This window comes from Danio rerio, chromosome 24, assembly GCF_052040795.2.
Source record: "Danio rerio strain M-AB ecotype USA chromosome 24, GRCz13ab, whole genome shotgun sequence".
NCBI lineage: Eukaryota > Metazoa > Chordata > Actinopteri > Cypriniformes > Danionidae > Danio > Danio rerio.
In genome coordinates this window covers 20,097,941-20,121,305 of record NC_141044.1, presented here as the reverse complement: position 1 = coordinate 20,121,305, position 23,365 = coordinate 20,097,941, and the positions used below count along the sequence as shown (strand labels likewise).

Sequence of the window (23,365 nt, the reverse complement as noted above, 5' to 3'; positions counted from 1 at the left end):
ACAAGTTTTACTGTTAATCCCAGTTGTAAGAGCAACAAATATTAACTTGACTTCTGGTTGATCATTTGGAAAAGTGGCAGAAAATAGATTTTTCAGATGAATCAACTGCATCCCAATCATCACAAATAATGCAAAAGACTTCTTGAAAACTGCATGGACCCAACATTTTCACAGAAATCTGTCAAGTTTGATGAAGGAAAAAAATCATGATTTGGAGTTACATTTAGTATGGGGGTGTACAAAAGATCTGCAGAGTGGCAACATCAATAGCCTGAAGTATCAAGACATTGGTGCTGCCCATTACATTATAAACCACAGGAAAGGGCAAAAGCTTCAGCAGGATAGCGCTCCTTAGACTTCAGCCTCCACATCAAAGTTCCTAAAGGCAAAGAAGGTCAAGGTGCTCCAGGATTAACCAGCCAAGTCACCAGATATCAACATTATTGAGCATTTCTGGGGTAAGATTGAGGAGGCACTGAAGATGAATCCAAAAAATTGATAAACTCTGGGAGTCCAGCAAGAACGATTTCTTTGTCATTCCAGATGACTTTATTAATAAGTTATTTGTCGTTGCAGAAATGTATAGATGCAGTCCTCCAAGCTCATGGGAGTCATACACTATATTCGTTCTTTTTTCACTGCACCATGACTTTATATTCTATACTGTACATTATTTTTGTTAAGTGACAAGACTTTTGTCTAAGCAAAGTCAGACCTCACTGTCTTAATTGAATAATTAAAAATTAAGGCATGATCATATTTTATTTTGGTAAAATAAGCGTAAATCTAGTGGCCTTTGCCTTTCAAATAAGCTGCTTCTGATAATGATCAACTTAAGTCAAGTTACTTGCTGTTCCTGAAACTTGAATAGGTGACAAGACTTCTGTCAGGTAGTGTACAGCAGCGTTTGATCAAGAAATTTCTTCAGGAACAAAAAAAAAAATAACAAAAATCAACAGTACAGTCTTGAATGAGTATCCAAACACTATTAATAAACCTTCATGTCACATTAAAAATTCACGAGTCATGTTTACAACACGGGTTGGCCTAGGTATGTTTACCCCCTTTTTAAAGATCAAGTACACAATTTAACTGCAATAAAAATAGCTTAACATCATCGCACACACTGAAGAATTATATTCTAATAACATCCTGCTGTTGTGTGAAATGAAGCACCATTCACAGACAAAAAGCACAATAATTGGTTTGATCCAAAAGGTTTTTTATTTGTCATCACTGAAAGATGTTGACAATTTCTTCGCCAAGCCAAGGAATAATGTTTTCATTGCATTTCTCATATAAATGACACCAATCTTTCCTCTGAGTATGGCGAACATCTTAAAATACAGGGCCAGTGCGTTCCCCTCAAAAAGAGCTCTTCCCTTCACTCTGCGCTGATGGCGAAACGCGCTGGCCTGTGCTCAAGTGTGTGTGAAAATGGTTTAATAATTATGTCCGGTAGAGAGACAGTGCCAGCCACTGACAGGATGTGGTCACTCCTCAATCATCGTCGACTGTTGGTGTGATGGTTACACCTCTCCTAATCTGCCCCCATCCGATCAAACTAAAAAAAAAGAGAGAAAGAAGTCACCGTCACTGTTTTAAACTGCACTAAAGTCTTAAGAAAGCATCAAATTCGACATCGCTAGACTTTTACCACATTCGCTTAATTTTGCAATCATGTTAATCCATTATTAACCTGCTTTATTCCTTTACTGAAGTATGAATGTGTGAAATGTGACAGGAATATTTAAGAGGATTAGTTTAGTTCAAAGCTTTATTAATCCCCTTGGGGCAATGGTGGTGCTTCACATATAACAAGAATGACACACTTAACACAATGAACACCAACACTTCAAAAAAAAAACTGAAAAAAAATAAAATGTATGAATAATATTACCAATAATGATAATAAAAGTAACGATAATCCATTGATTAACTATATTTAGTACGTAACCAAATTACTTCAGGCGCAAAAGTAGATTTTTAACAATTTGTAAAACATCCTATTGTCCCTAGATGTCACCCAAGGGGCATCCGCGCTCAAAATATTTGTTTAAAATTCCCAAGAAATCAAAACTATCCATATGTTTTTGTTAGCTCACATTGCTAGCTTTGTGGTGAACAATTCATCTGTGCATGTCATTAGGAAAAAAAAAAGTTAAACATTATTTGAAATCTGAAAATGTACTTTTTTAAAGATAAATAGTCAGAATATATACTTATACATCTTAGAAAATGGGGGTGGCTAACATGTTTAATCATGCCGCTCCAACGGTCAGTTTTGACAACAAACAGAAATGGTGAGCAGGAGTCTGTTTAGTTGTAATACCTCTACCCAAACCCTTTTCCCCATCTTTCTGAATGAAATGCCTACTTTACTACATCCATTCATCCTGCACTAGAAAAAAACAAGCCACGCCCTCAGTTTGCTCATTTAATATTCTGTTTCCCTAGGAACTGCATCACAAAACAAAACAAAACAATTTGTGGTAACAGCTTCAGGTTCATGGGGACTTTAAGGGGTGTGTGCTATCTCTTATTACTTCATGTGCCATCCTTAACACCTGCTGTTCGTAATAGGATGCAATACTTTGCAGGGGAACTCCCAAAATTTGAGCACAAATTAACACTGTCTTGAAGACGATTCATGTTTTTTATAGACAGTGAAGAAAACCAGCAAATAAGGAAAAAGGACAAATTACTTTCAACAGACTAATTATAAAAGGTCTTAAGAAGAACTCACTCAACATTAAATGGGTTGAGTTCCACAATAAAAAAAAAGTCTCTGATGAGCCTTAATAATGTATGCCTGTTTTGATTAAATTTCAGCTGTTATCAATAATCGTTACTAGGTATGTATAATCCTCCACAACCTCGAGCATTCAAGCATGAGCATTTATTTGGTTTTTGACACATTCAGATCTACTTTTGTTTTATTGCACCATGAGATAAAGTCATGCAAGACTGGTCCATGTTTCTGGTCTGGTGTAAGAAAGCAGGGATAAAAGCGCAGTGTCATCTGCAGATATAACCAGATAGCTATTTTCCAGCAGGGCTCGAAATTAACTTTTTTACTTGGTAGCACCGGTGCTCCCAACTTCAAATATATAGGAGCACCACCAAAAATGAATGAGCACCGCTGCAAATTGTTTTTTAAGGGATTTATTGTATTTTAAAACAACATCAATAGGACTGACAAAAACCAGAAACAACTATCTAACTAATGCTGCGAAGACATTGATATTTGTGTGCAATAATTCCAAAAAGAATGTCTAATAATTAGGCCATAGAATATTAATGATGATGAAAATAATAATAGTAACAATGAATTACATTTCTCATTATGATACTGCCTTGTAAAATGAAGCATTGCAGTAAGAAATATTTATTTTGTACTGCTGTTTTTATATGCATGTCAATTTAATAAATAATATTTATGCTACAAAACAAACAAAAAGATTATAATAAATCATTCAATTCAATAATGAAAGCTGCAAAGTCATCAGTAAATAAATAAAAAAATAATATACTCCTCAAAAAAGAATAGACAAAAGAAAGTAAATAAAGTCTCACTTCTATCACTCTTTAAAAGTTTTGGTTTCAGTTTGTGTCAATTTAAATGTTCAGTCTGAGATGATCTTCATTTTTCTGTGTTAGTGGAAAAGCTAGCGAGTCAGCCGACCCAATTTATGAGCAGGCAGAGCAGGATTCTTGCGATGAAAACCGGCGCAATACCGCTCTTTGTTATGAGCCGCAGTTTCAGTGTAAACTTGGTAAAGGCGAGCTTCTTTGGCGATGATATGTACAGGATTAGATTTGACTTTTAGTGGACATTTGCGCTGAACACGCAGTGAATGCAAAGCATGGAGATTCGGGCACCTTCTCCAAGAAGCGCATACTCAATTGATCTCAGCTGGTGGATCATTATTCACCACGTGGCGTGTCATGATCGCTCTCATCTGCGCCTCAACTTTAGGTGGGGTTTGCAAACCTGTGCGCTTTAAGTTTTTACTCTTCAGCCGTTTGCATTTCCCGTGGTCATCAAGCTCCTCATCTGACAGCGGAATACCTTGAGGGATTGACAGCTAATATAAACCAATATAGCGGCAGGGAAGAGCGATTCAGCACGTTTTTACAAAAAAATCAAAACAGGTCGCACTACAACCATTATCTGCAGTCGCAATAATGCGCCCAAATATATTATGCGGTCGCATAGATTAATTTTCGGGCGCATATGCGATTTTCAATTCCCTGTCCAGTGTACTCTGACAATCATTTGTATATACAGTGGTATTGTACATTACGTTCTAAAAATAGCCCGCAATAGGTGAAATTTACGAAGTAGTAGTTTTATTTTTTACAATGATTAGATAAATTTTCTCAGACAGGCATTAACATTTTCACACTTTTCTCTCGTTTAAAACTCAAACACAGTAAATTATACACTTACTTTATAATCATACTAACTGTTATACACACACACACACACACACACACACACACACACACACACACACACACACACACACACACACACACACACACACACACACACACACACACACACACACACACACACACACACACACACACGGTCGTTTTTCTTTTACAGATATACCTGTACATCTATAAATGCAAAAAATGTTGAAAACGTGCCATAGACGTAAACATTTTTCAAACCGAAAGATTTCCATGTTTGGCTACTTTTTTGTCAGGTAAACATAGCCTCGAATGATTTCTCCATTCAAAGATTTATAAAAATGTGTTCTCATCTCAAGCAGCAAAAATAGAATATGGTAAATTTCTGCATCTTGAGAGGATTACATAGCTGTCGTTTAAGTTTTAATGAATTAATATGACAATCAACATAAATACTTCTAAATAATAAGTTAAATTCACAAATGATTACGTTTACCAAATAAACTGATTTATATATAAAGTCTTGCAAGCCCATTGCCAAGTAAATCTAAACAACAGATCATTTCAATAGTGATTTTTGTGGATTAGCAGCTGACTGGTGTGCATGTAAACATGCTCGATGGATCATGAACTTATTTTGAATGAATCTTTGCTCACCGCCAATGTTTCTCCACTCTGCGACTCAAGGCGATCTTCTCCCCCACCTCTGTGCAAACAGGGTTTGTGAGCACAATCTTAGCCAGATCAGCTTTGACTGCACTCACACGGCCTCCTGTTGACAGCGAGCCAATGTTAACCATCAGCACCTCATTCTTCGACAGCTTCTGAACCTGTGGGCCAAATCAAATCAAAGAAAACTGTAACCGCTTTCAAAAAAAGTGCAAGGGTACATTAAAAACTGACTACACAGCTCCCACTCTTAGCCAAATATAAACTTTTCCCTGACTTTCATTCATGTCAAAAAAGCTGAATTAGAATTACCATTAATGAATCAAAAAATATGGTTGTTCTTTGCATAATTTTAAAATAGTTCAGGCTTGAATGACATTTTTCATTAATTTAATAGCCGTAATAAGAGAAGCAATGGGTAATTTACCTCTGATTTTGAAAAGAAATAATAATGCAGGAAGATTACATAGAAAGTCAAATAGTCATTGCATATACACAAATGTAAGCGAATTTCCTCTGGACGGCACAAATGACATAGAATTAGCCTCAAACACATTCTTTATGCAAGTTCAAATAAATAAACTTGAGAGGAAAATGCAAATCTCTTGAAATGGTCATTTCTCTGGTATGTGTGCCTCAGTTGATGTCTTGACTCACATGAGCAAGAGAATGAAAACAAAGGAACCGCCATGGTCGACCAGAGCTCAAAGCCAAAAAAAAACAAAATCTACTTTGTCCTGTTGTTGTTTTACGAGCCTGTTAAAAGGTTGCGCGTCTATATTTGAAAAACTTTTTGAGCTCATATTAATAACGTGCGCGTGATTATTGAAGTGCTTCTGACATCCGATCCTTTCAGAAAGGGACAAACGCGAAAGTGAAGCGCGAAAAAACAAAGGAGAAGGAAAACCAGCAGCAAATCATGCTTTCTGCAACCTAAAACATGAACAATATGCTGTGTCTATCATCACCTTTTGGACTATTATAAACGCAGAATGACGAAATTACTTTTTAACATAAGGTCACAAATGCTGGTGAAGATTAAAGACACAGATGAGAAGTTTGAACAGACTGGGCTTGTTGCATGTTGTTTTTGAAACCAGCATCTGTTTTGTGAGAAGTGCTTTCTCATATGATATGTGAATGACCATGACGGAATTTCCTTGAGTAAAAAAGACGTTGTCTGAAACTTTTAGTACCCTTTTGGCAGTGGAAACGCAAGCCTGATAAAGGTGACCCATACCGACCGGTACCGTACTGTACAGTTTCACTCAGTGAAAACGGGCCATTAGTAACTGACAGCTGACGAGAAGGAAAGGTAAAGAAATGGTGCTGATAGTCAAAAACAGCCTAACCTTTACAATAGGTCAAAGTAGGAAATAGAGAAATATTGAAACTACATGATACAGTATAGAAAAACTACATTTTGATGAATGGAAACTAAAATTTGAAGTCAAAAGTCTCTTATGATCCATGACTTTTAATGTCTATAAGATTCAAAAAAATTCCATGACCCTTGGGAACCCTGCATATCCACAAAAAAAAAAGTTTAATTATGAAGTAAATAATCTATTGTCTATTGTATAAAATCCACACTATATTTCTTCCCATATCATAGAATATCACACAAATAAGCTATTAGAAATATAACGCACAACCAAGAAGTAATGGCACCTTGGGTATACATTATTTATCTAATAACCGAACAGCAAGAGGTCAACTAACTTCTGCCTAAACTACTTTTACCACACCTCAAGACATTGTTTAGATTAGGGCTGAACAATGTGTTGCTTGAGGATTGATTTCGCAATGTGTTTATCGTCAATTGTCACATCACATGATTAGCTTTTTATTAAAGATTAAAATATACAGATATTTTTAAATATTACGACGACCATGTTATTTTACAATTGACTGTTCAATTTCTTCACTTGAACACTGCCCAGAAAACAATTACTTATTATTGCTGTCGTATTAATATGCGCTTATAATTTATTAAATAATTATGCTGATGCACTGCATAAAAAAAGACTTCATCATCCCATTCAATCTAAATTAATGAAATCTTTTTAAATAGAGCCATTCAAATCAACCAGTTGAAATTATATTTATATCGCAGCAAAACAAAATACTGCAATGTTAGATTTTTTCAATAACATGCAGCCATAGTTCAGGTGCTGTATTTCAAGGCATTTGTCAGGTTTTTGACCTAAAACATCTCCTCTGTGATCTTAAACCCTTCTGTTTTGTTTTGTTTTATGGAAGTGTCATGCAGTTAGGATTTGTTAAGAACTGCTTTAACCATATATAACAGCATGCCTTAACATGTTCATCATCCAATCAGAATCAAGCATCCAACAGCACTGTAGAATAATGAAATTTGCTAAAAGATGCAAATCTACGGAAAAGTTCTGAAACGGGGTGCCCAACAATAAATATGCAAACCACATGCGAGTTTGTTGTTAAGTTTTGAAGCCAAGATGTGCTCATGTTTTTCTAAGGGACAGAATGCCATTATATTATACTGCATGAATACATGTTCTCCCCGTGTTCGTGTGGGTTTCCTCCGGGTGCTCCGGTTTCCCCCACAAGTCCAAAGACATGTGGTACAGGTGAATTGGGTTAGCTATAATTGTCTGTAGTCTATGTGTGTAAATGAGTGTGTATGGGTGTTTCCCAGTGATGGGTTGTAGCCTTAAGGGCATCCGCTGCATAAGTTAGCGGTTCTTTCCGCTGTGGCAACCCCAGATTAATAAAGGGACTAAGTTGAAAAGTAAATGAATGAATGAGCAAGATTCCAGCAAGATTTTCCTATGGCGGTTCAATCTTCTGGCTTTGGACGTTATTTGTGCACCCCTCTATTTAACTGTAGTTTAATCACAAATGAAAAGCAAATCTCAGAACAGCTTGTTATGAAAGAATAGTGAACCATCCTCATGTATTGATGCATAAATGATGAAACCAGCATGTCTACTAGCGTTTTCTTTACTACAACATGAAAAACATCACTCATACACACAGAGACACTCATTTCTGCTATGTGAGCTGTTAAAATAATAAATAGAGGAAAAATGCTAAGACTGTGTTTTCTTTATCAGTATAAATTCTCAAATAGATATAATATAATATAATAGATATAATGCTGATAATTTTATCCAGGACTCACTGAAAGAAGAGAGAGTAATATCTCAGTGTGATTTCCTGTTTAAGTAAAGAAATATAAAAAAAAAAAATCATCATCATCATCATCATCATCCAACTTTGACCAGACAGTTTCATTTTTCATAAGGTCTTTTCGTATGCAAAATCGTGTTTTAAAACAATCCTGTTTCTCAATTTGCATCATGCTCCTGATGTTTATAAAAATGTCATTTATAATGTAGGATTTTGTGTAACAACAACAACAACAACAAAAAAATGGAGATAATAACCTTGGCTGCTTTCTTGTCCCCTTCAGTGCGCACACCTAGCAGTCTTCTCAAGAGGAAGTAGGAGATCTCCAGCTCTGTAAAGATCTCAGGAAGAGCCCCCACTGCACCGAGGACCTGACCCACCATTCGATCCGCTCTGCACAGTGTAGGGTCAATCTTGGTGCCAACACCTGCAACCCAACGTGCATGGCAAATACTAAATCAATCATGTACTTCATTTTTTTGCATAAAAAACTGAATAAATGGCGCAAATATACAAATTAAAGATACTCTTGAATTAAAACAACAGATCCCCATGAAGCTATTAGTTTTAAGCTTTAAATCATCTGGTGTCTGAGAACAGAGATCATTACACAGTGACTCTGATAATATCAAAAATAAGCTATATGCACAGCAAGTGTTTTTCAGTCACAGATAAACTTCCAATTTTATAAGGTTCCTTTTATAGCATTGTTGATGTAAATTAATTAAAAAATAGTCCATTTTATAGACTTAAGCATTAATTTCGTTGTTCAAGTGTAAAATGAGATGAAAGATTGTTTAAACGAAAGTGCCTTCAGGAGCAGCAAGTGAGTGCAAAAAATCTGTTAAAAATTCTGTCACTGTGTTTATTAAATTTTAAAGTTTTGCGTTTACAATGGAATTTAATGCAGTGCTTTTTATCTGGTCTGAGACCCACTTTATAAATCGCATCTCAACCAGGCAGTGAAGATCATTGCTTTTTACAGAAACCAGATCTTAATTGTGCAATTTTATAATGGAATGACAGTTCACCGGAAACGTTTGAGCTGGCTTAAGGCTGGTTCATACGTCTGTGTTGAGTGATCGCTGTGATCCACAGCACCTCTGCATGCTGTTTGTGTTGCTCTGCAATAACACTTCTGGAACTCTTGATGGCATTGGGAATTTTATGTTCCTCTGTTTCGAGTTTCTTTGTCTCCCCAGAATGCTACCTTAATATACCAGTAGCTACATCTCGCTTATTTAGAGGTGGGAACTGGCGGACGTGCAACAACTTTAATCATAAGGTAAACACAAAAAGAAAGTTTCAATATGGAGCTCCTGCACAGGACTTAACATTTGTAAACACTCGCTGCTCAACTGCGGCTCTCAGCACCGCGCACACTCTTCAACGCTACCAAACAGACCAATCACAAAGCTTGCACTACACGTTGTTGCGACATGTAGTTACATTTTTTTTGAGAGGTCAGCATCAGCCACGGCGAGGGGTTTGTGACCTTACAAAAGATGTGCTGGACCATACACGTATGACGCAGCCTTTACTGAAAATTAAGTCCCCGCGCATACACCCCACTGGAGAAAAAATGGGACAATTATTTTAATTAATTTCATGATAACTTTAAGTTGTAAGGATAAACTGCTTATGCTTGTGTTCTAGTACCCATCTTTTAGCTTATTTTATGCTGAATAATTTTGGATAAAAATATAATATTGAACATAAATTAGATTAGTTAAATGGCAGATGACCAAAAAAAAAAAAAAAAAACTTGCACTCAAGAGAAGATCTGGATACAGGAGTTTCATAGTGGATGTATGGCCAACAACAACAAAAAAGCATTGTTGAGGTCAGCTCCAACAAAGGGATATCCTATCATTTGCAATATAATGATAAAAATGCTCCGTACAATAAGATTTAATATTCTTGCAGCACTAAAAGTACTGCCTACAATCTGGCCTCTCTTAATATTCTTGCAGGACTAAAAGTACTGCCTACAACTGGCCTCTGCCTACAACTGGCCTCTCTGGTCTCTCCAGGAGCATGTGTGCAATACTGTTGTGTGTGTGTGTGTGTGTGTGTGTGAGCCTGTAACAAATAAAGAAAGTGATATACTTTCATTTTAAATTAACTTTATAACACAAGTCAATTAATCATTACATATTTTTTGCAAAAGCTAATTTTGTAGGGGATTCATCCTGCAAGATCGCATAAGGTTCAGTGTTAAACCTAAAATCTGAACGCAAGCGATCACAATAGAGATACTTTCAGGTTAATTTAGTCATTTGTAATGGAATCACTGAGAACATGTTAATATGATGTGGAAAAAGGGAACTCTCTTTACAAGCACAATTACATAATTCCAGCAACATTAAAGTTTGCATACCAATAAGGCCACCAGGAGCAGCATACTGAAGGTCATTGTGTTCGGCAAAAAGTGAGACGATTTTGGAGAAGATGGGTTTGCACATTAATTTCCCTTCATGGTCCTTTGAAACGATACCTGGTCTGACCTCAAGCTCCTGTCCGACCTTGAACCAAAATAAATACAGAGGAAAACAACATTAAAAGAGGAACAGTAGAGCAGAAGGCTGGCCTGACAATAAACCTGTTCAGTAATTGTGGAACAGAAATGGAGCTTTTACTGCCTCAAACTAGTCAGAGTTATACCTTCAGGACACCTTTGAGGATGCTTCCTCCAGCTACACCACCTTTCAGATCATCTACTTCACAGCCAGGCTTATTGACATCAAATGACCTGATTACTGTGGGGAAAACACAATCATTCATCTAAACTTTCATAATAAGCCCTCTTCAGTGCCATTCAAATGAAAGCAGTCTCATACCAATAAGTCGAGGCTCAGAGGTGAAGTCGCGGACAGGCACGGGGATCTTATTTACAATGTACTCGCAAACAACTTCGATGTTGTACTTGAGCTGGGCTGAGATCGGGATAATTGGAGCTCCCTCTGCTACTGTACCTGTAGGAAGATGAACGAGAAAGAAATCACCTCATTAGGAATGCTTTAGAAGTTTGTATAACCCAGAAAAGCAAATCAGCTGCCCTTTACACTGTTTTTTTTGTTTCATACCTATTGACCTTATTCTTCGTGTACAAATGGGCGCAGCCTTTTGAATCTTTTCGGCTTGAGACTTTCGGTCTTATTCAGTTTTATTCATTTTTAGACGTTAAAAACAGCTCTTTGCGCTGCCTAATGTTGCAAACTAACATTTTCTTATTATATTATTCTGCTTTTTCTGTATTGTCATGCACACACTTGTTGTTGAGCAAGAAATTTGACCGTTTTTTGCTGTTTTTTATTTCTAGTCATTTCTCCCATAGGCAAATGAATCGGAAGTTCTAAAACAAATAGCAAAAACGAGCGCACTTCGGTATTGAAGAATAGGGTCAATAGATTAATCATTTTGTTTCAAAACAGATTAAAATTACTACTATGCTATGTTTTGTTCTTGTTGTGGTTCATTTTCATTGAGCAAAGTTTCTAAATGGACCAAAATAGTTCAAACTAGTCACATGCGAGTAAACGGAGCGCAATTGCAGTGTTCACATGCCCAAATGAACTGAGCTAAGGGGAAATGCACCAGGATTCGAAATAAACATCTAGGTGTGAAAACACCCTAAAACAAGTTTTTTTTTAAAGGTCGTTCATTGGATTCACACAGCATTGCTTTGAAAACTCTCAACACAATGTTTTTGTTTGAAAATGCTGGCATTGTCTCAGTATAGATAGACTTAAATGCTGGTTTTGCAACCAGAGGCACAGCATTGGGCTTTTATATTAGCACATTTAGGCCTTCTCCTTGATAATATAATTTCAGAAAAGCATTCTTTGCATTGCTAAATAGGAAAATCATATTAGCAGGCAATGACTATCAAAGTACAACATTGTTAACAGTCAATTAAACAGTCCTTTTTTTGAAGTCATATTTACAAGCAATTTTCGACAGAATATTTAAAGTAGCCTAGTAAACAATATAGGAAGCGTGTCACAAGTTGTCACTGTTCAAAAATGAATGAATGTGCGAAAATAAAACCAACTTCCTCTCAACAGCCATTGCTTTCCAAAATAGTTCTCTGATTGGTGTTCTGGACTATTGCATATTGATCCCTGATTCGTCAAGCCCTTTTCATATAACCTTTAACGCTAGACAGCAAGTATGGATGCCAGCAAAACATCTGCATGTTCATTAGGCATTAAGTAACACATCATGTATTGTAGGCTGTATAGTGTGCACTGAGATCATCTTCTGTAAGGCAGTAAAAACAGCAGCTTGGACGAGAAATGTTTTCATTCTAAAATAAATGTTTTAAAATAATTGTACAATAGTTTAAACTGTACTTTAGAGCAGTGGTTCTCAACCACTGAGCCGCAGACTGGTATTTTATTTTGAAAAATGACCGCATTCTCTCACTTAGGTCTCTGTCACTTGAGCACCCAAATTTAACCCACAAGCAGCAAAATGAGTAAGAAACAGACATCTTTTTGGAAAGTTTCTTTGCTAAGGGGAAAATGCCCAGTGAAGGACCCACGAACTGCCAAGGAATAGATCCGCAACCCATGCGTCAACAAATCAGGTGAATCCAACATGTCTGTGCAAGATAGTCAAATGCTGGAGATCGCAAATGACATATCGTGTATTTTGAGGAGTTTGTTATTTCCAAAGGAAGCACACGGCGTGATGCGCTCGCGCCTTCCTGACCCATCAAGTTGAATGAATGTGCAAGCGCACTGCGGGTCACATGACAAGAACTGATTAATCAGTTTTATGTTTTATATAAAATATACAAATTTCGGTAGACTAATTATCTCAGACAAACACAGAACAATTTTCTCCATAAATAAAACTTGTAAGAGTGACACATGTTTTGTCAGCTTGTTCCTCTTAGAAAACGTTGATGGTCACCTAGCAACCCACAAAGCGTTGACCAGTCCGCGGTGATAAAAAGGTGCCTTAGAGGACACATAAGCTAAAAACAAGGTAATAGAAATGACTATGTTAAGCCAAAAGCTTGATTTTTTTTATTATTATTATTACTACACTTTGGACAAAAACATGTAAGAACCTACTAAAGACAACAAAAACAGTATTTTATCACTAAAAGCGGAAAAGGCAGCTAAAAGTAGCTGAAACTTCATAAGTATTAAAAAATACAATGGCATGTAAATAATAAAAAAATACAATTTAGCATCAAAACTATGAAATACACATTTAGAATTAAAAATATCTAATAAACACAAAATCCACAAACAAAACTGTGCATTGCTAACTATATATAAATGCATTATTAGTTCTCTGCAAAAGAACACAAAAATAGTTCTGTGTTGACAGCACTGTACTACAGTTGAACATTTTTAAAGACTATTTAGAAGAACTGAATAAAATGTATCAAAAGTGACAGAAAGTAATTTATGTTACTATAAATCAAGCCCTTTTGACCATTGATAATTCACCATCTTTTCACCCTCAAGTGGTTCTAAATTTTAAGCAGGTAACACTGCAGCCCGGAGACCTCCAAGTGGTAGGGATTACACCTCAAGTAGGTTGGGTGACCTCCAAGTAACCACAGTTTGGAAAATTCAAGGTTTTAAAACCGTAAAAAATTCTGCAATACCATCCCTAAGGTATGTGTAACAATTTTTTATTGACATTTTTTGTTTTTTGTTGTTTTTTTTGCAGTTTCTTCAGCAGAAAAAAGACATCTGAAGATGCTGTTTTAAATTGTAAAATAAAACTGTTTTTTAAACAAATGAAGACAGAAGTCAATAATTCATTCAGCCTAACACGTTTACTCTTCCAAAATATTTGAAATGTTTCTTAAAATAAAATGTGTTTAAAAGGGAAAAAAGTTTTTTTTTTACCCAGACATTTAAAAAGAAGCATTTCAGAGCAGAAATCATAATACCGTGAAACTGTGATATTTTTATCCAAGGATATCATACCGTCAGAATCTTATACCGGCCCATGTCTAGTGGAAAGGACTTAAACCACAAGTAGGTTGGGTTTAGGTGGTGTAGGTGGAGTAGATATTAATAAAATACATCATGTTACTGTGAGGTTGGGTTTAGGGTTGGGGTAGGTGTAGACATTCATAAAGCATAATATTGGACTCATTAAATAAAATGCCATTAAATAAAAACATAAACTACAGGTTTGTACAGCCTACTTGGAGCTTGAAAGCCCACCCACTTGGAGCTGGCACCACCCTTCGTTTATACAGTTTATATGATTTTTTTCTTTATTTTTTGGCATTTATGTTGCTAAAAAAGGCATATGTTTCAAATAAATCAAGTGCTTTTGACCATATTTTTTTTTATCAAGCTTATGGACTCAAACTCCAAAGGTACTGTGATTGTACACCAATTAAAGGCATAATTCACCTAAAAATGAAAACTTACTCACTTTTTTCTCACCCTCAAGTGGTTCTAAATTGAGTTTATTTTATTCTGTTAAACATTAAAAAAGGCTGGAAAGTGGAAGACATTAACTTCTATTGTAGGGGGGAAAAAAAAAAATCACAGAAAAAAGAAACTTAATCAGGTTTAAAACAATTAAGAGGATTATTAAACGATGACAGAATTTACTTTTTTAAAGAAAACTATCTCCCTTTAAACCTCTATGCAGTAATACCATTATGGTTTCCCGTAACCATACCAGTAAATCTATATTTCAAATAAAACATTGAGCTAAAACTCTTACCCTGCACAAACGCCAGGATCTGTTCATACTGCTCTTTGGCCTGACTCTCTTTCACCAAGTCGATTTTATTCTGCAGAATCAGTATGTGCTTGAGCTTCATGATCTCAATGGCAGCCAAATGCTCTGACGTCTGAGGCTGAGGACATGATTCATTGCCAGCTGAAGAGAGAAAAAAATAATTATCATTAGCCACTTGTACAACAATAACACTTTGGCTTAACTTCAAAAGTACCCTACATGCTGCAAGGTAAATACCCACCGATTAGGAGCAGCGCAGCATCCATTACAGCAGCACCGTTTAACATGGTGGCCATCAAGATGTCGTGACCTGGGCAATCCACAAATGAGACATGTCTAAAAGAAAGAAAAAAGAAAGAATCATGAAATGCACACTGGATCTCTGAAGCAATTACAACTGAATTACATAAAGGGTAAAGAATAAATCAGAATACTGCAATAGTTCAGCAAATATGAAGTTACCAGAAAGTTCAGGGTGTCAGGCTTTTACTTGACTTATCAAAATTTTCTCTGGTCCAACCAAAATTATATATTTCTTAGCCAAGTTTTAATATCAAAACAAGTCAAATACAGTCGTACACATACACTTTTTATTTAACATCAACTTATTACAATTTGCTCATTTTCTAAAATCAAAATTAAACTTAGTGTGATTTAGCCATTTTATAGGATCATGGCTAGCAAAGTTTAAGTCAGACACAGAATTCTGCACTTATTTTAAGTTTTACCTTGCAAATCAACTAGCAGCTATCACTCACGCATGATCATTGAGATTTTTACACTAAAAATTCCATGACATGTTTTTGGTGCTCTGGTATGAGGCGAGTAAAATATATATTTTCAATATTCATTAATCACCTCTGGTTCAACCTGCTACCCGAGTTCTCTCCGATAATGTAATAACCAGTGGGGTGGGGAAAACTGTTTGCCTGTTCAATAACTGTAGAGTTATTGAGTCTGCCACAATGAAGACATTTTTGTAGTAACATGAACAAAATATTTCAGGCCATTAAATATGAAGTCAAGGGTTTAAGACTTAAAGCCCTTTTATAAAGCAAACTTTAAGACATTATTACTTTTTAAAGACCTGTTGCTACTATGGAGTTACATTTCAGACAGAATGTAGCCCGTTTTGCGTTTAAAAACAGCTTCAAATAAAGCCAGAGCAGAACATTTGTGTCTCAGAGCAATGCTATCATTTTTAGTCCATGCTTCAATGATCCTTGCTAAATGAACCAGACACCTTGAGGAAATCATTTCAATGAATATTTTAAAAGGCACTCATTAAGACAAGGTTGCTCTGTCATCTACTGGCACTTGGATGTCAGACTGATTTAAAAAGCACCTTGGTTACCCCTTTTTCAGATTAAATATGAGTCTTTTGTGTCTCCAAATTGTGTCTGTAAAGTTTCAGTTCAAAACAATTATCAGATTTTTTATTATACCTTTTATAAGTTTCTGTTTTATAACTCTGAGCACCAGGTAGCGTTTTTTTGTACAGCGCCTTTAAGCCTGGTCTTTCTCGCCCACTGTTTCTATGTGCCTTTCAGCGTGCCTCATCTCCCCCCTCGGCTGCCTCAGACAACGGACAGACATAAAGGAAGAATATCTCATGTAACATTTGTGAGAAATACTACAGTAAGAACTTTTTCCCAATGAGTATTTGATGCAGTTGTTGTGGAGTTGCAACGACGAGTCAAAGACAATGACTCGTCGTTGCAACTAATACGTCAAGTTGCTGTCGCTCTGAAAACCGCTCTAATTGGTCCACCGTTTTTATGTTGTTAAATAAAAAAATAAAAAAAAAGACTGGGTGTGTTTATATTACCCCAATATGACGGTCTATACACTATACCTACACATACGTCTGTCAAAACAGCTTGAAGAGTAGATTTTTCACCATAGGTGCCCTTTAACAAATAACAGGCCCAAGCCAGCTAATGTACAGCACAAAAACAGACTCAGCAAAATGGTTTAATTATCATTATACAAAAAAATTTCTATTTTAAATTAACTAATTTACTTATCTTAAAATTTTTGTGTCTATTTTGTAACTAAACCCTGGCAGTAGGGGTTGCACAGATTAGTCAGCTGGTCTGCTTTAATCCTCTGCCATGGCGCTTTTTGATTGACATCGACAGGGCATGACGTGCAGATCACATGGTTTTTGAGCTGAAATATATGAAAGGTGGGTTCACGGAATGAAACCCTTCTTAGATTATTGAAATTCATTTAAATGTTATTTTTATTATTTTGAAACTTTAAAGTGTAATTGTGAAAAAGGCCAGACATGAGCGAGATTGATGAAAAAGCATAAATTGGAGAAGCCGGAGGAAACCCACACGAACATGGGGAGAACATGCAAACTCCACACAAAAACGCCAGCTGGCCCAGCCAGGACTCGAACCAGTGACCTTTTTCCTGTGAGGCGACAGTGCTAACCATTGAGGCACTGTGCTGCCTTTATGCATTATTTTTGCAATAAAATATCTGCTTTTGCTACATTCTTAGTAAAACGTGCAGTGATCAATGTGTTTACTGCATTTATTTTGCAACAAAATTAGCCCGTGCTAATGTTGAGTTGGTAACTAAATGAACAATGCTGAAAATGTATTCGTTTTCCACTAAATTTGTGATTGGTAAAGTTGCATTGTTTTTGCAACATGTTATGAGCTGCCAAACAGCATGTATATATATTTTTGCTGCAAATAAATAGCAAATCGTGGCATGATGCAAAACATTTGCATCTTGAGTTTTAGTGATTACATCATAAGTGACCAGTCGACATCAGAACATCACTGAAAAAGTATTTCAAACTTTTCTTTACACATAAGCATGTAGAAAAAAAAAACTTGGCTATAATAATATCAGGACCTTTACTCTCAACACTTTTCTTAAATGTAATCTAATAACACACAAATAAACATACCGGACTAGTTTGAAGTTGCCTTTGGTGCCAGGAATGTCTGTAGGGAACTCATCAGGTGTGCTGCTGCCACAAGACCTGTAACACTCCGGCCGTGGACAACTTGGGTCATCCAATTTATACACCTAAATACACAAGATGTAAAAGACTCACATTTTCAAGAAAACATGACAACAATCTAAATAAATCAAACCCTGGGGAAAAAACAATATTACCTTCAAAAGCAATGACATGTAACAGCCTCTCTTAGAGGTGAAAAAACAACAACAATTTTCCCTAAAAAGAGAAGCTGTAATTTGCTGTTGCAAGCTTAAATTGAGTCAAATAACTGCTATTTCTAGCTTCTGACTCAGAGTGTAGCTTGCAATATTTTTTATAGTTAGCTTTGTGAATAACATACACACCTTGGCATTAGCATAGCCCAACTTGATTGTAATGTTCCTCTCCAGCTCGTTTTTGAATCTGACAGTGTGAACTCCAGAGATGGCTTTCACCACTGTTGATTTTCCATGGGCTACATGACCAATAGTTCCTACAGACAAATCAATAGGTACAATTAATTAATATTTGGATATTGACTTGCTCTCCAAGCAGAATCTAACAGAAAAAAAAGAAATCTTACCTATGTTTATTGTGGCTTGTCTGCTGATGATCTCTTGGGAGAGAGGAGTCAGTTTGCTCACATCCTACAAAGCAAAACCAATCTTTTAATACCAATCTTTAGTACAAATTAAAAAAAGAGAATTGCAAACTGCTTATCAGAAATATAAGTTAAGAGCTGCTGCTGCATATAAAACTGTGTGATGTGATCGATTCTGAATGAGAGAACAAAAACAACATAATTTTTACATAAATATAAATACATATTGGTGTTCATGTACTTAGTAGAAATTAACAATTTATCAGACAAGGAGCTAAATAAGAAAGTAATTATTGTTCAGTAGCCTTGTAATAACCCCACGTAACACTCCAGAAAGTGCCCATTAAATAGTTAAAAGTTTTTTAAAAGAAAAACTAACTTTTGTGGAATTAGTAATTATCAGTTTACTTCTAAATGATTCTGGAAAAATTAGATCGATTATAGGTTCTGAATGTCAATTTCGTTTACTTTTCAACTAATCGCCCAGCCCTAGTTACTACTTTGCGGCGTATTTGGAGTGTCTGCAACAGGGAGTGCCCACTGCTGACCACACAACATTGTTTTCCTGACAAGATGTGCATGATAATGAAAGTTACAATTCAATTTCAATTATTCACTCAGCCCTAGTTTAAAACTTGTAACAGCCTCTATGAAAGGGGAAAAATGTTTTTACCCTAGAGAAGGGAAGCTGTTATTTGCTGTTGCAAGCTTAAATTGAATCAAATAATTGCTATTGCTAGCTTTTGACTCAGAGTGTAGCTTGCAATGATAAAAAAGGAATTCGCGGTTAGACTGACAAACAATTTAAAAAGTGAATTACAGTAAAAATATAAATACTCCATCGTTTAACGATAACTATAAGATAAGGAGCTTGGCATAACGTTAATGAAACATCTAAGTACTGTCAACCACATCACACGAGACGTCAATGAAGAATTGATTAGAAGTTAATTCAACCACATTTGTCGATAATTGGAACTATATTGAAAATAACAGCACGATATAAATGACAAACAACGTTTTAACGATATTTTCATATAATTTCTACACGGGGTCCTTCTCCATCCCCGAATGAATCATGTGGTGAGCTTTCACCGGTACTGCTAACCAGCACGCCTGCCTTCATCAGAGAGCACAAAACCGCTCTACTCGAACTGACGACGAAGACAGTACATCTAGATCATTTCATATTACCTAAATGAACACAAGATGCAGACTTACTAGTGTACTGAGATCTTGTTTATAAAGATGGGGCTGACCCAACGTTGTTCCAGACTCGTCGCCCGCCATCTTGAAAGAAAAGGAATGAGGGTATGACCAAGCAAGCGCCTGACCGTTTTTTACAAATAAATATATGCGATTAAATAATATTCTGTGCAATTACATCGCAGTTTCGGTCATATGAAGTTAGATAAAGTTGTAATTCTTACTATTACACTGTATCAAACCATTAAATGAGACAAATAATTATAAACTCATATATTTAACGGCGTCCAGAAGGTAACGTATGGGATGATGCAATCCGATTCTAGAAAAGGACAGGAAATCCCAAGAAGAGAAGATAGACCGGAAATCGCATTCTAAACTATGGGTAACAAATAAAATGAAAGCAGCAACATACAAATATCACGATTTACCTAATTGTGATTAACGTCAGCAAACTTGAAAACACGTTGGGCTGATACTGATGAAACAAGGGTCCGTCTTATTATAATGACGTCAGAAGTTTTGTAGTTCTTATGTTATTCGTGAAACTCACAATCAGTGGTTGTTATTTGCGAAACGGCTGTTTGTTTAATGATTTATATGTTTGATTTATATAGCAAATGACAAATGCTGCAAACTACATCTTTCAGAAAAAAATGGCATTTGGTTTTTATGTGTGTCTAAACTGGATTTTATTCAAAAGTAATGCAGGCGGAGGCGGTTCATTCCGTTGTGGAGACTTGTAAGTAAATAAGCTACTAAGACGAAGGACAGTGAAGGAATAAATGATAATGCATCTGATTTTTGGTTTCCACATCAAAATAAATGTACGAAATTTGTGCAAAGAAACATATTGCTTGCAATTCTGCCACTAGTGTTTCAAATAATTTTAATGAAAATTCAATGTCAAAACATGGGTGAATAAATAATTTGAGTGAAAATTAAATGTCAAAACATGAGTGAATATCATCATTTAGTGAAGCAATTGCTTATGTAATACAGGCCTTCTTATTGTAATCTCTAACAATTAGTTATGAATGGGCAAAACATACTTATTTAGGGTCAAGAGCACTCACAAATTTTTGCCTATTTTGTCCAGTAAGTTTAATTAACCTCATTTTATTTGTGTTATGTTGTGCACAAATAGAGGAAGCATGAACACTTAAAATTTTTTAATTGGATTTGCTCTTTTTTTAAGCTAATGATTGCAAATGGTTCTTAATGTATGGTTGCAAACAGTTTATATGGGCAGCATTTGAACAAACAAATTAATTTGAACATTACCAAATTTAGGCGAGGCAGTGGCGCAGTAGGTAGTGCTGTCGCCTCACAGCAAGAAGGTCGCTGGTTCGAACTTCGGCTCAGTGGCCGTTTCTGTGTGGTGTATGCATGTTCTCTCTGCCTTTGCGTGGGTTTCCTCTGGGTGCTCCGGTTTCCCCCACAGTCCAAAGACATGCGGTACAGGTGAATTGGGTAGGCTAAATTGTCCGTAGTGTATGAGTGTGTGTGTGTGTGTGAACGTGTGTGTGGATGTTTCCCAGAGATGGGTAGTGGCTGGAAGGCCATCTGCTGCGTAAAAACTTGGTGGATAAATTGGCTGTTCATTCCCCGGAATAATAAAGGGACTAAGCTGACAAGAAAATGAATGAATGAATTACTAAATTTAATTTGTTTGTTTAAATTCAGCCCCTCAAAATTTTTTTTTTCAATAAATCAAATGAATTGTTTTTTTTTTCAGTGAACAGGGGACGAAATATTTTATTGTCTGACTTCCACTGTTGTTTAATAATGAAAGAGGTATTAGAAATGGAGGAGATCAGCCTATAAAGTAGACCTAGAGACTTTGAGAATTTGGTCCAGTCCAGATAACGTTCTGCTTCGTAAACACATGTGCCGGATAAGTTAGTGGTTCATTCCACTGTGGCGACCCTGGATTAATGGGACTATAAGGGACCAATCTGAAAAAAAAATTAATGAATGAATAATATTCTGGTGGAAGATTTGGAAAATCTGGAAATTAGTTTAGTTTAAAAACAGACAGTATCTAAAAATAAAAATGAGCACTGGGAAGGGAAATCTTTTGTGTATTAATTTAAAAAGTAACCATTTTGAGTGATTGCTTTAAAAGCTTATTGGTGACATGTCACCCAAAATAACTTTCTATATCAGTTTTGATTTAAAGAAAAAGTATAAAGTCAGTGTAAATAAAAATATCACATAAATGCTGTCAACTACACATACTAAACATTGTAGAAACATGAATGTGGGGAGTGCATCATGTCTCTTGTACAGAGGACTGTGTTTTTATTTATTTATTTTTATTTCACAAAAATTTTTACAATTAATCAACATTGACATAAATGTACTCAGAAGAGCCCTCTAATTTTTTCTCTTATATACGTTTACTGTATGTGTATATCACTGTCCTATATGCCCCATTCAGTGTTGACCTATTTTTTTTTTTCAATCTGCTGAATAACTTCCCTTCAGGGATCAATAAAGTACCAATAATGTGAGAGGGAAACTAGTTCAAAGCCTGCACTACATTGCGAAGAACCATTATAATCTCCTAGCGTGTCTGAATGTATACAAATTCTGTAAAAGTAAACAAATAAAAAATATATAATCTTAAAATAAAACAAGTAAAAATAACAATTTTGAAAAAATGGTAGCCTTTGACTTCTATTATTTTTCATTAAGTTGGCTACCGGTTTCCAATGTTCTTTACCTCTATGACTGCCGCTCTACTAAACGGTTGACCATGTTTATACTGTTTTAAATAAAGACTGTTAAAGTAATTTAAAGAATGACTGTTTTAAATATTAGTTTACACACAGCATTGATGGTTTACAAAAAAATAAATAAAAATCAAACAAACGTAACCCTGTTGCACTACTGCACTTGATTTAAATTTTACCGTAAAAAACAAACAAACAAACAAACAAACAAACAAGAAAGCATGTTAAATGAAAATGTAAAATATTTTATGCCATACTTCAACAAATAAAAATGATTTAGTATTCAAAATGTTTTTATTTTGGATATTTTTTAAAAATAAATTGGTCCTACACTTTTCATAGTATACGTGTTAATTCCATTAATTTGACCATGCACAGACATATCAATCATTTGGTAGAGGCTGATATTTTAAAAGTTATTGGATGTGCTGAAAAAAAGCATTGAGTGTGTTAACTAGCAACATTAGGAGTTGGAAATGTAATCTTTTTTTTTTTTTTTTTTGGTGGGGCAGTTAAAGGGTTCAAATGTATTTTTGTGTTAAAACAAAACACAAGTATTACAAACAATACAAAAGTAAAACTAATAAACATTCGAGGGGGAGTGAGTGGTGAGGAACTTTTTCGGGGACAAACTAACTCTTTAAAAGGCTGATAATAAAATAATATTTTATCACACAATGGCAGCAAATTAATTAACTGGGTCTTCATTTGAAATAATAGGTAGTAGGTAGGTAGTGCTGTCGCCTCACAGCAAGAAGGTCGCTGTTTCGAGCCTCGGCTGGTTTAGTTGGCGTTTCTGTGTGGAGTTTGCATGTTCTCCCTGCATTCGCGTGGGTTTTCTCTGTGTACTTTGGTTTCCCC

At 35.7% G+C, this 23,365-nt stretch overlaps 1 protein-coding gene across 3 annotated transcripts; it reads right to left on the bottom strand.

The window, feature by feature from the left end:
- Positions 1–1,203: 1,203 nt before the first annotated feature.
- Positions 1,204–20,272, bottom strand: eif2s3 (eukaryotic translation initiation factor 2, subunit 3 gamma). 3 transcript variants are annotated; one of them, XM_087308182.1, is made up of 13 exons: positions 19,945–20,272; positions 19,782–19,850; positions 18,543–18,606; positions 18,325–18,452; positions 17,924–18,045; positions 15,236–15,330; positions 14,977–15,135; positions 11,103–11,237; positions 10,927–11,021; positions 10,643–10,787; positions 8,520–8,689; positions 5,080–5,252; positions 1,206–1,564 (listed from the first exon to the last, which is right to left on the bottom strand). In XM_087308182.1, the coding sequence occupies exons 2-13, from the start codon at positions 19,848–19,850 to the stop codon at positions 1,501–1,503; spliced, it is 1,419 nt and encodes a 472-aa protein (XP_087164308.1). In that variant the 5' UTR covers positions 19,945–20,272; the 3' UTR covers positions 1,206–1,500.
- Between the last annotated feature and the right edge of the window lie 3,093 nt (positions 20,273–23,365).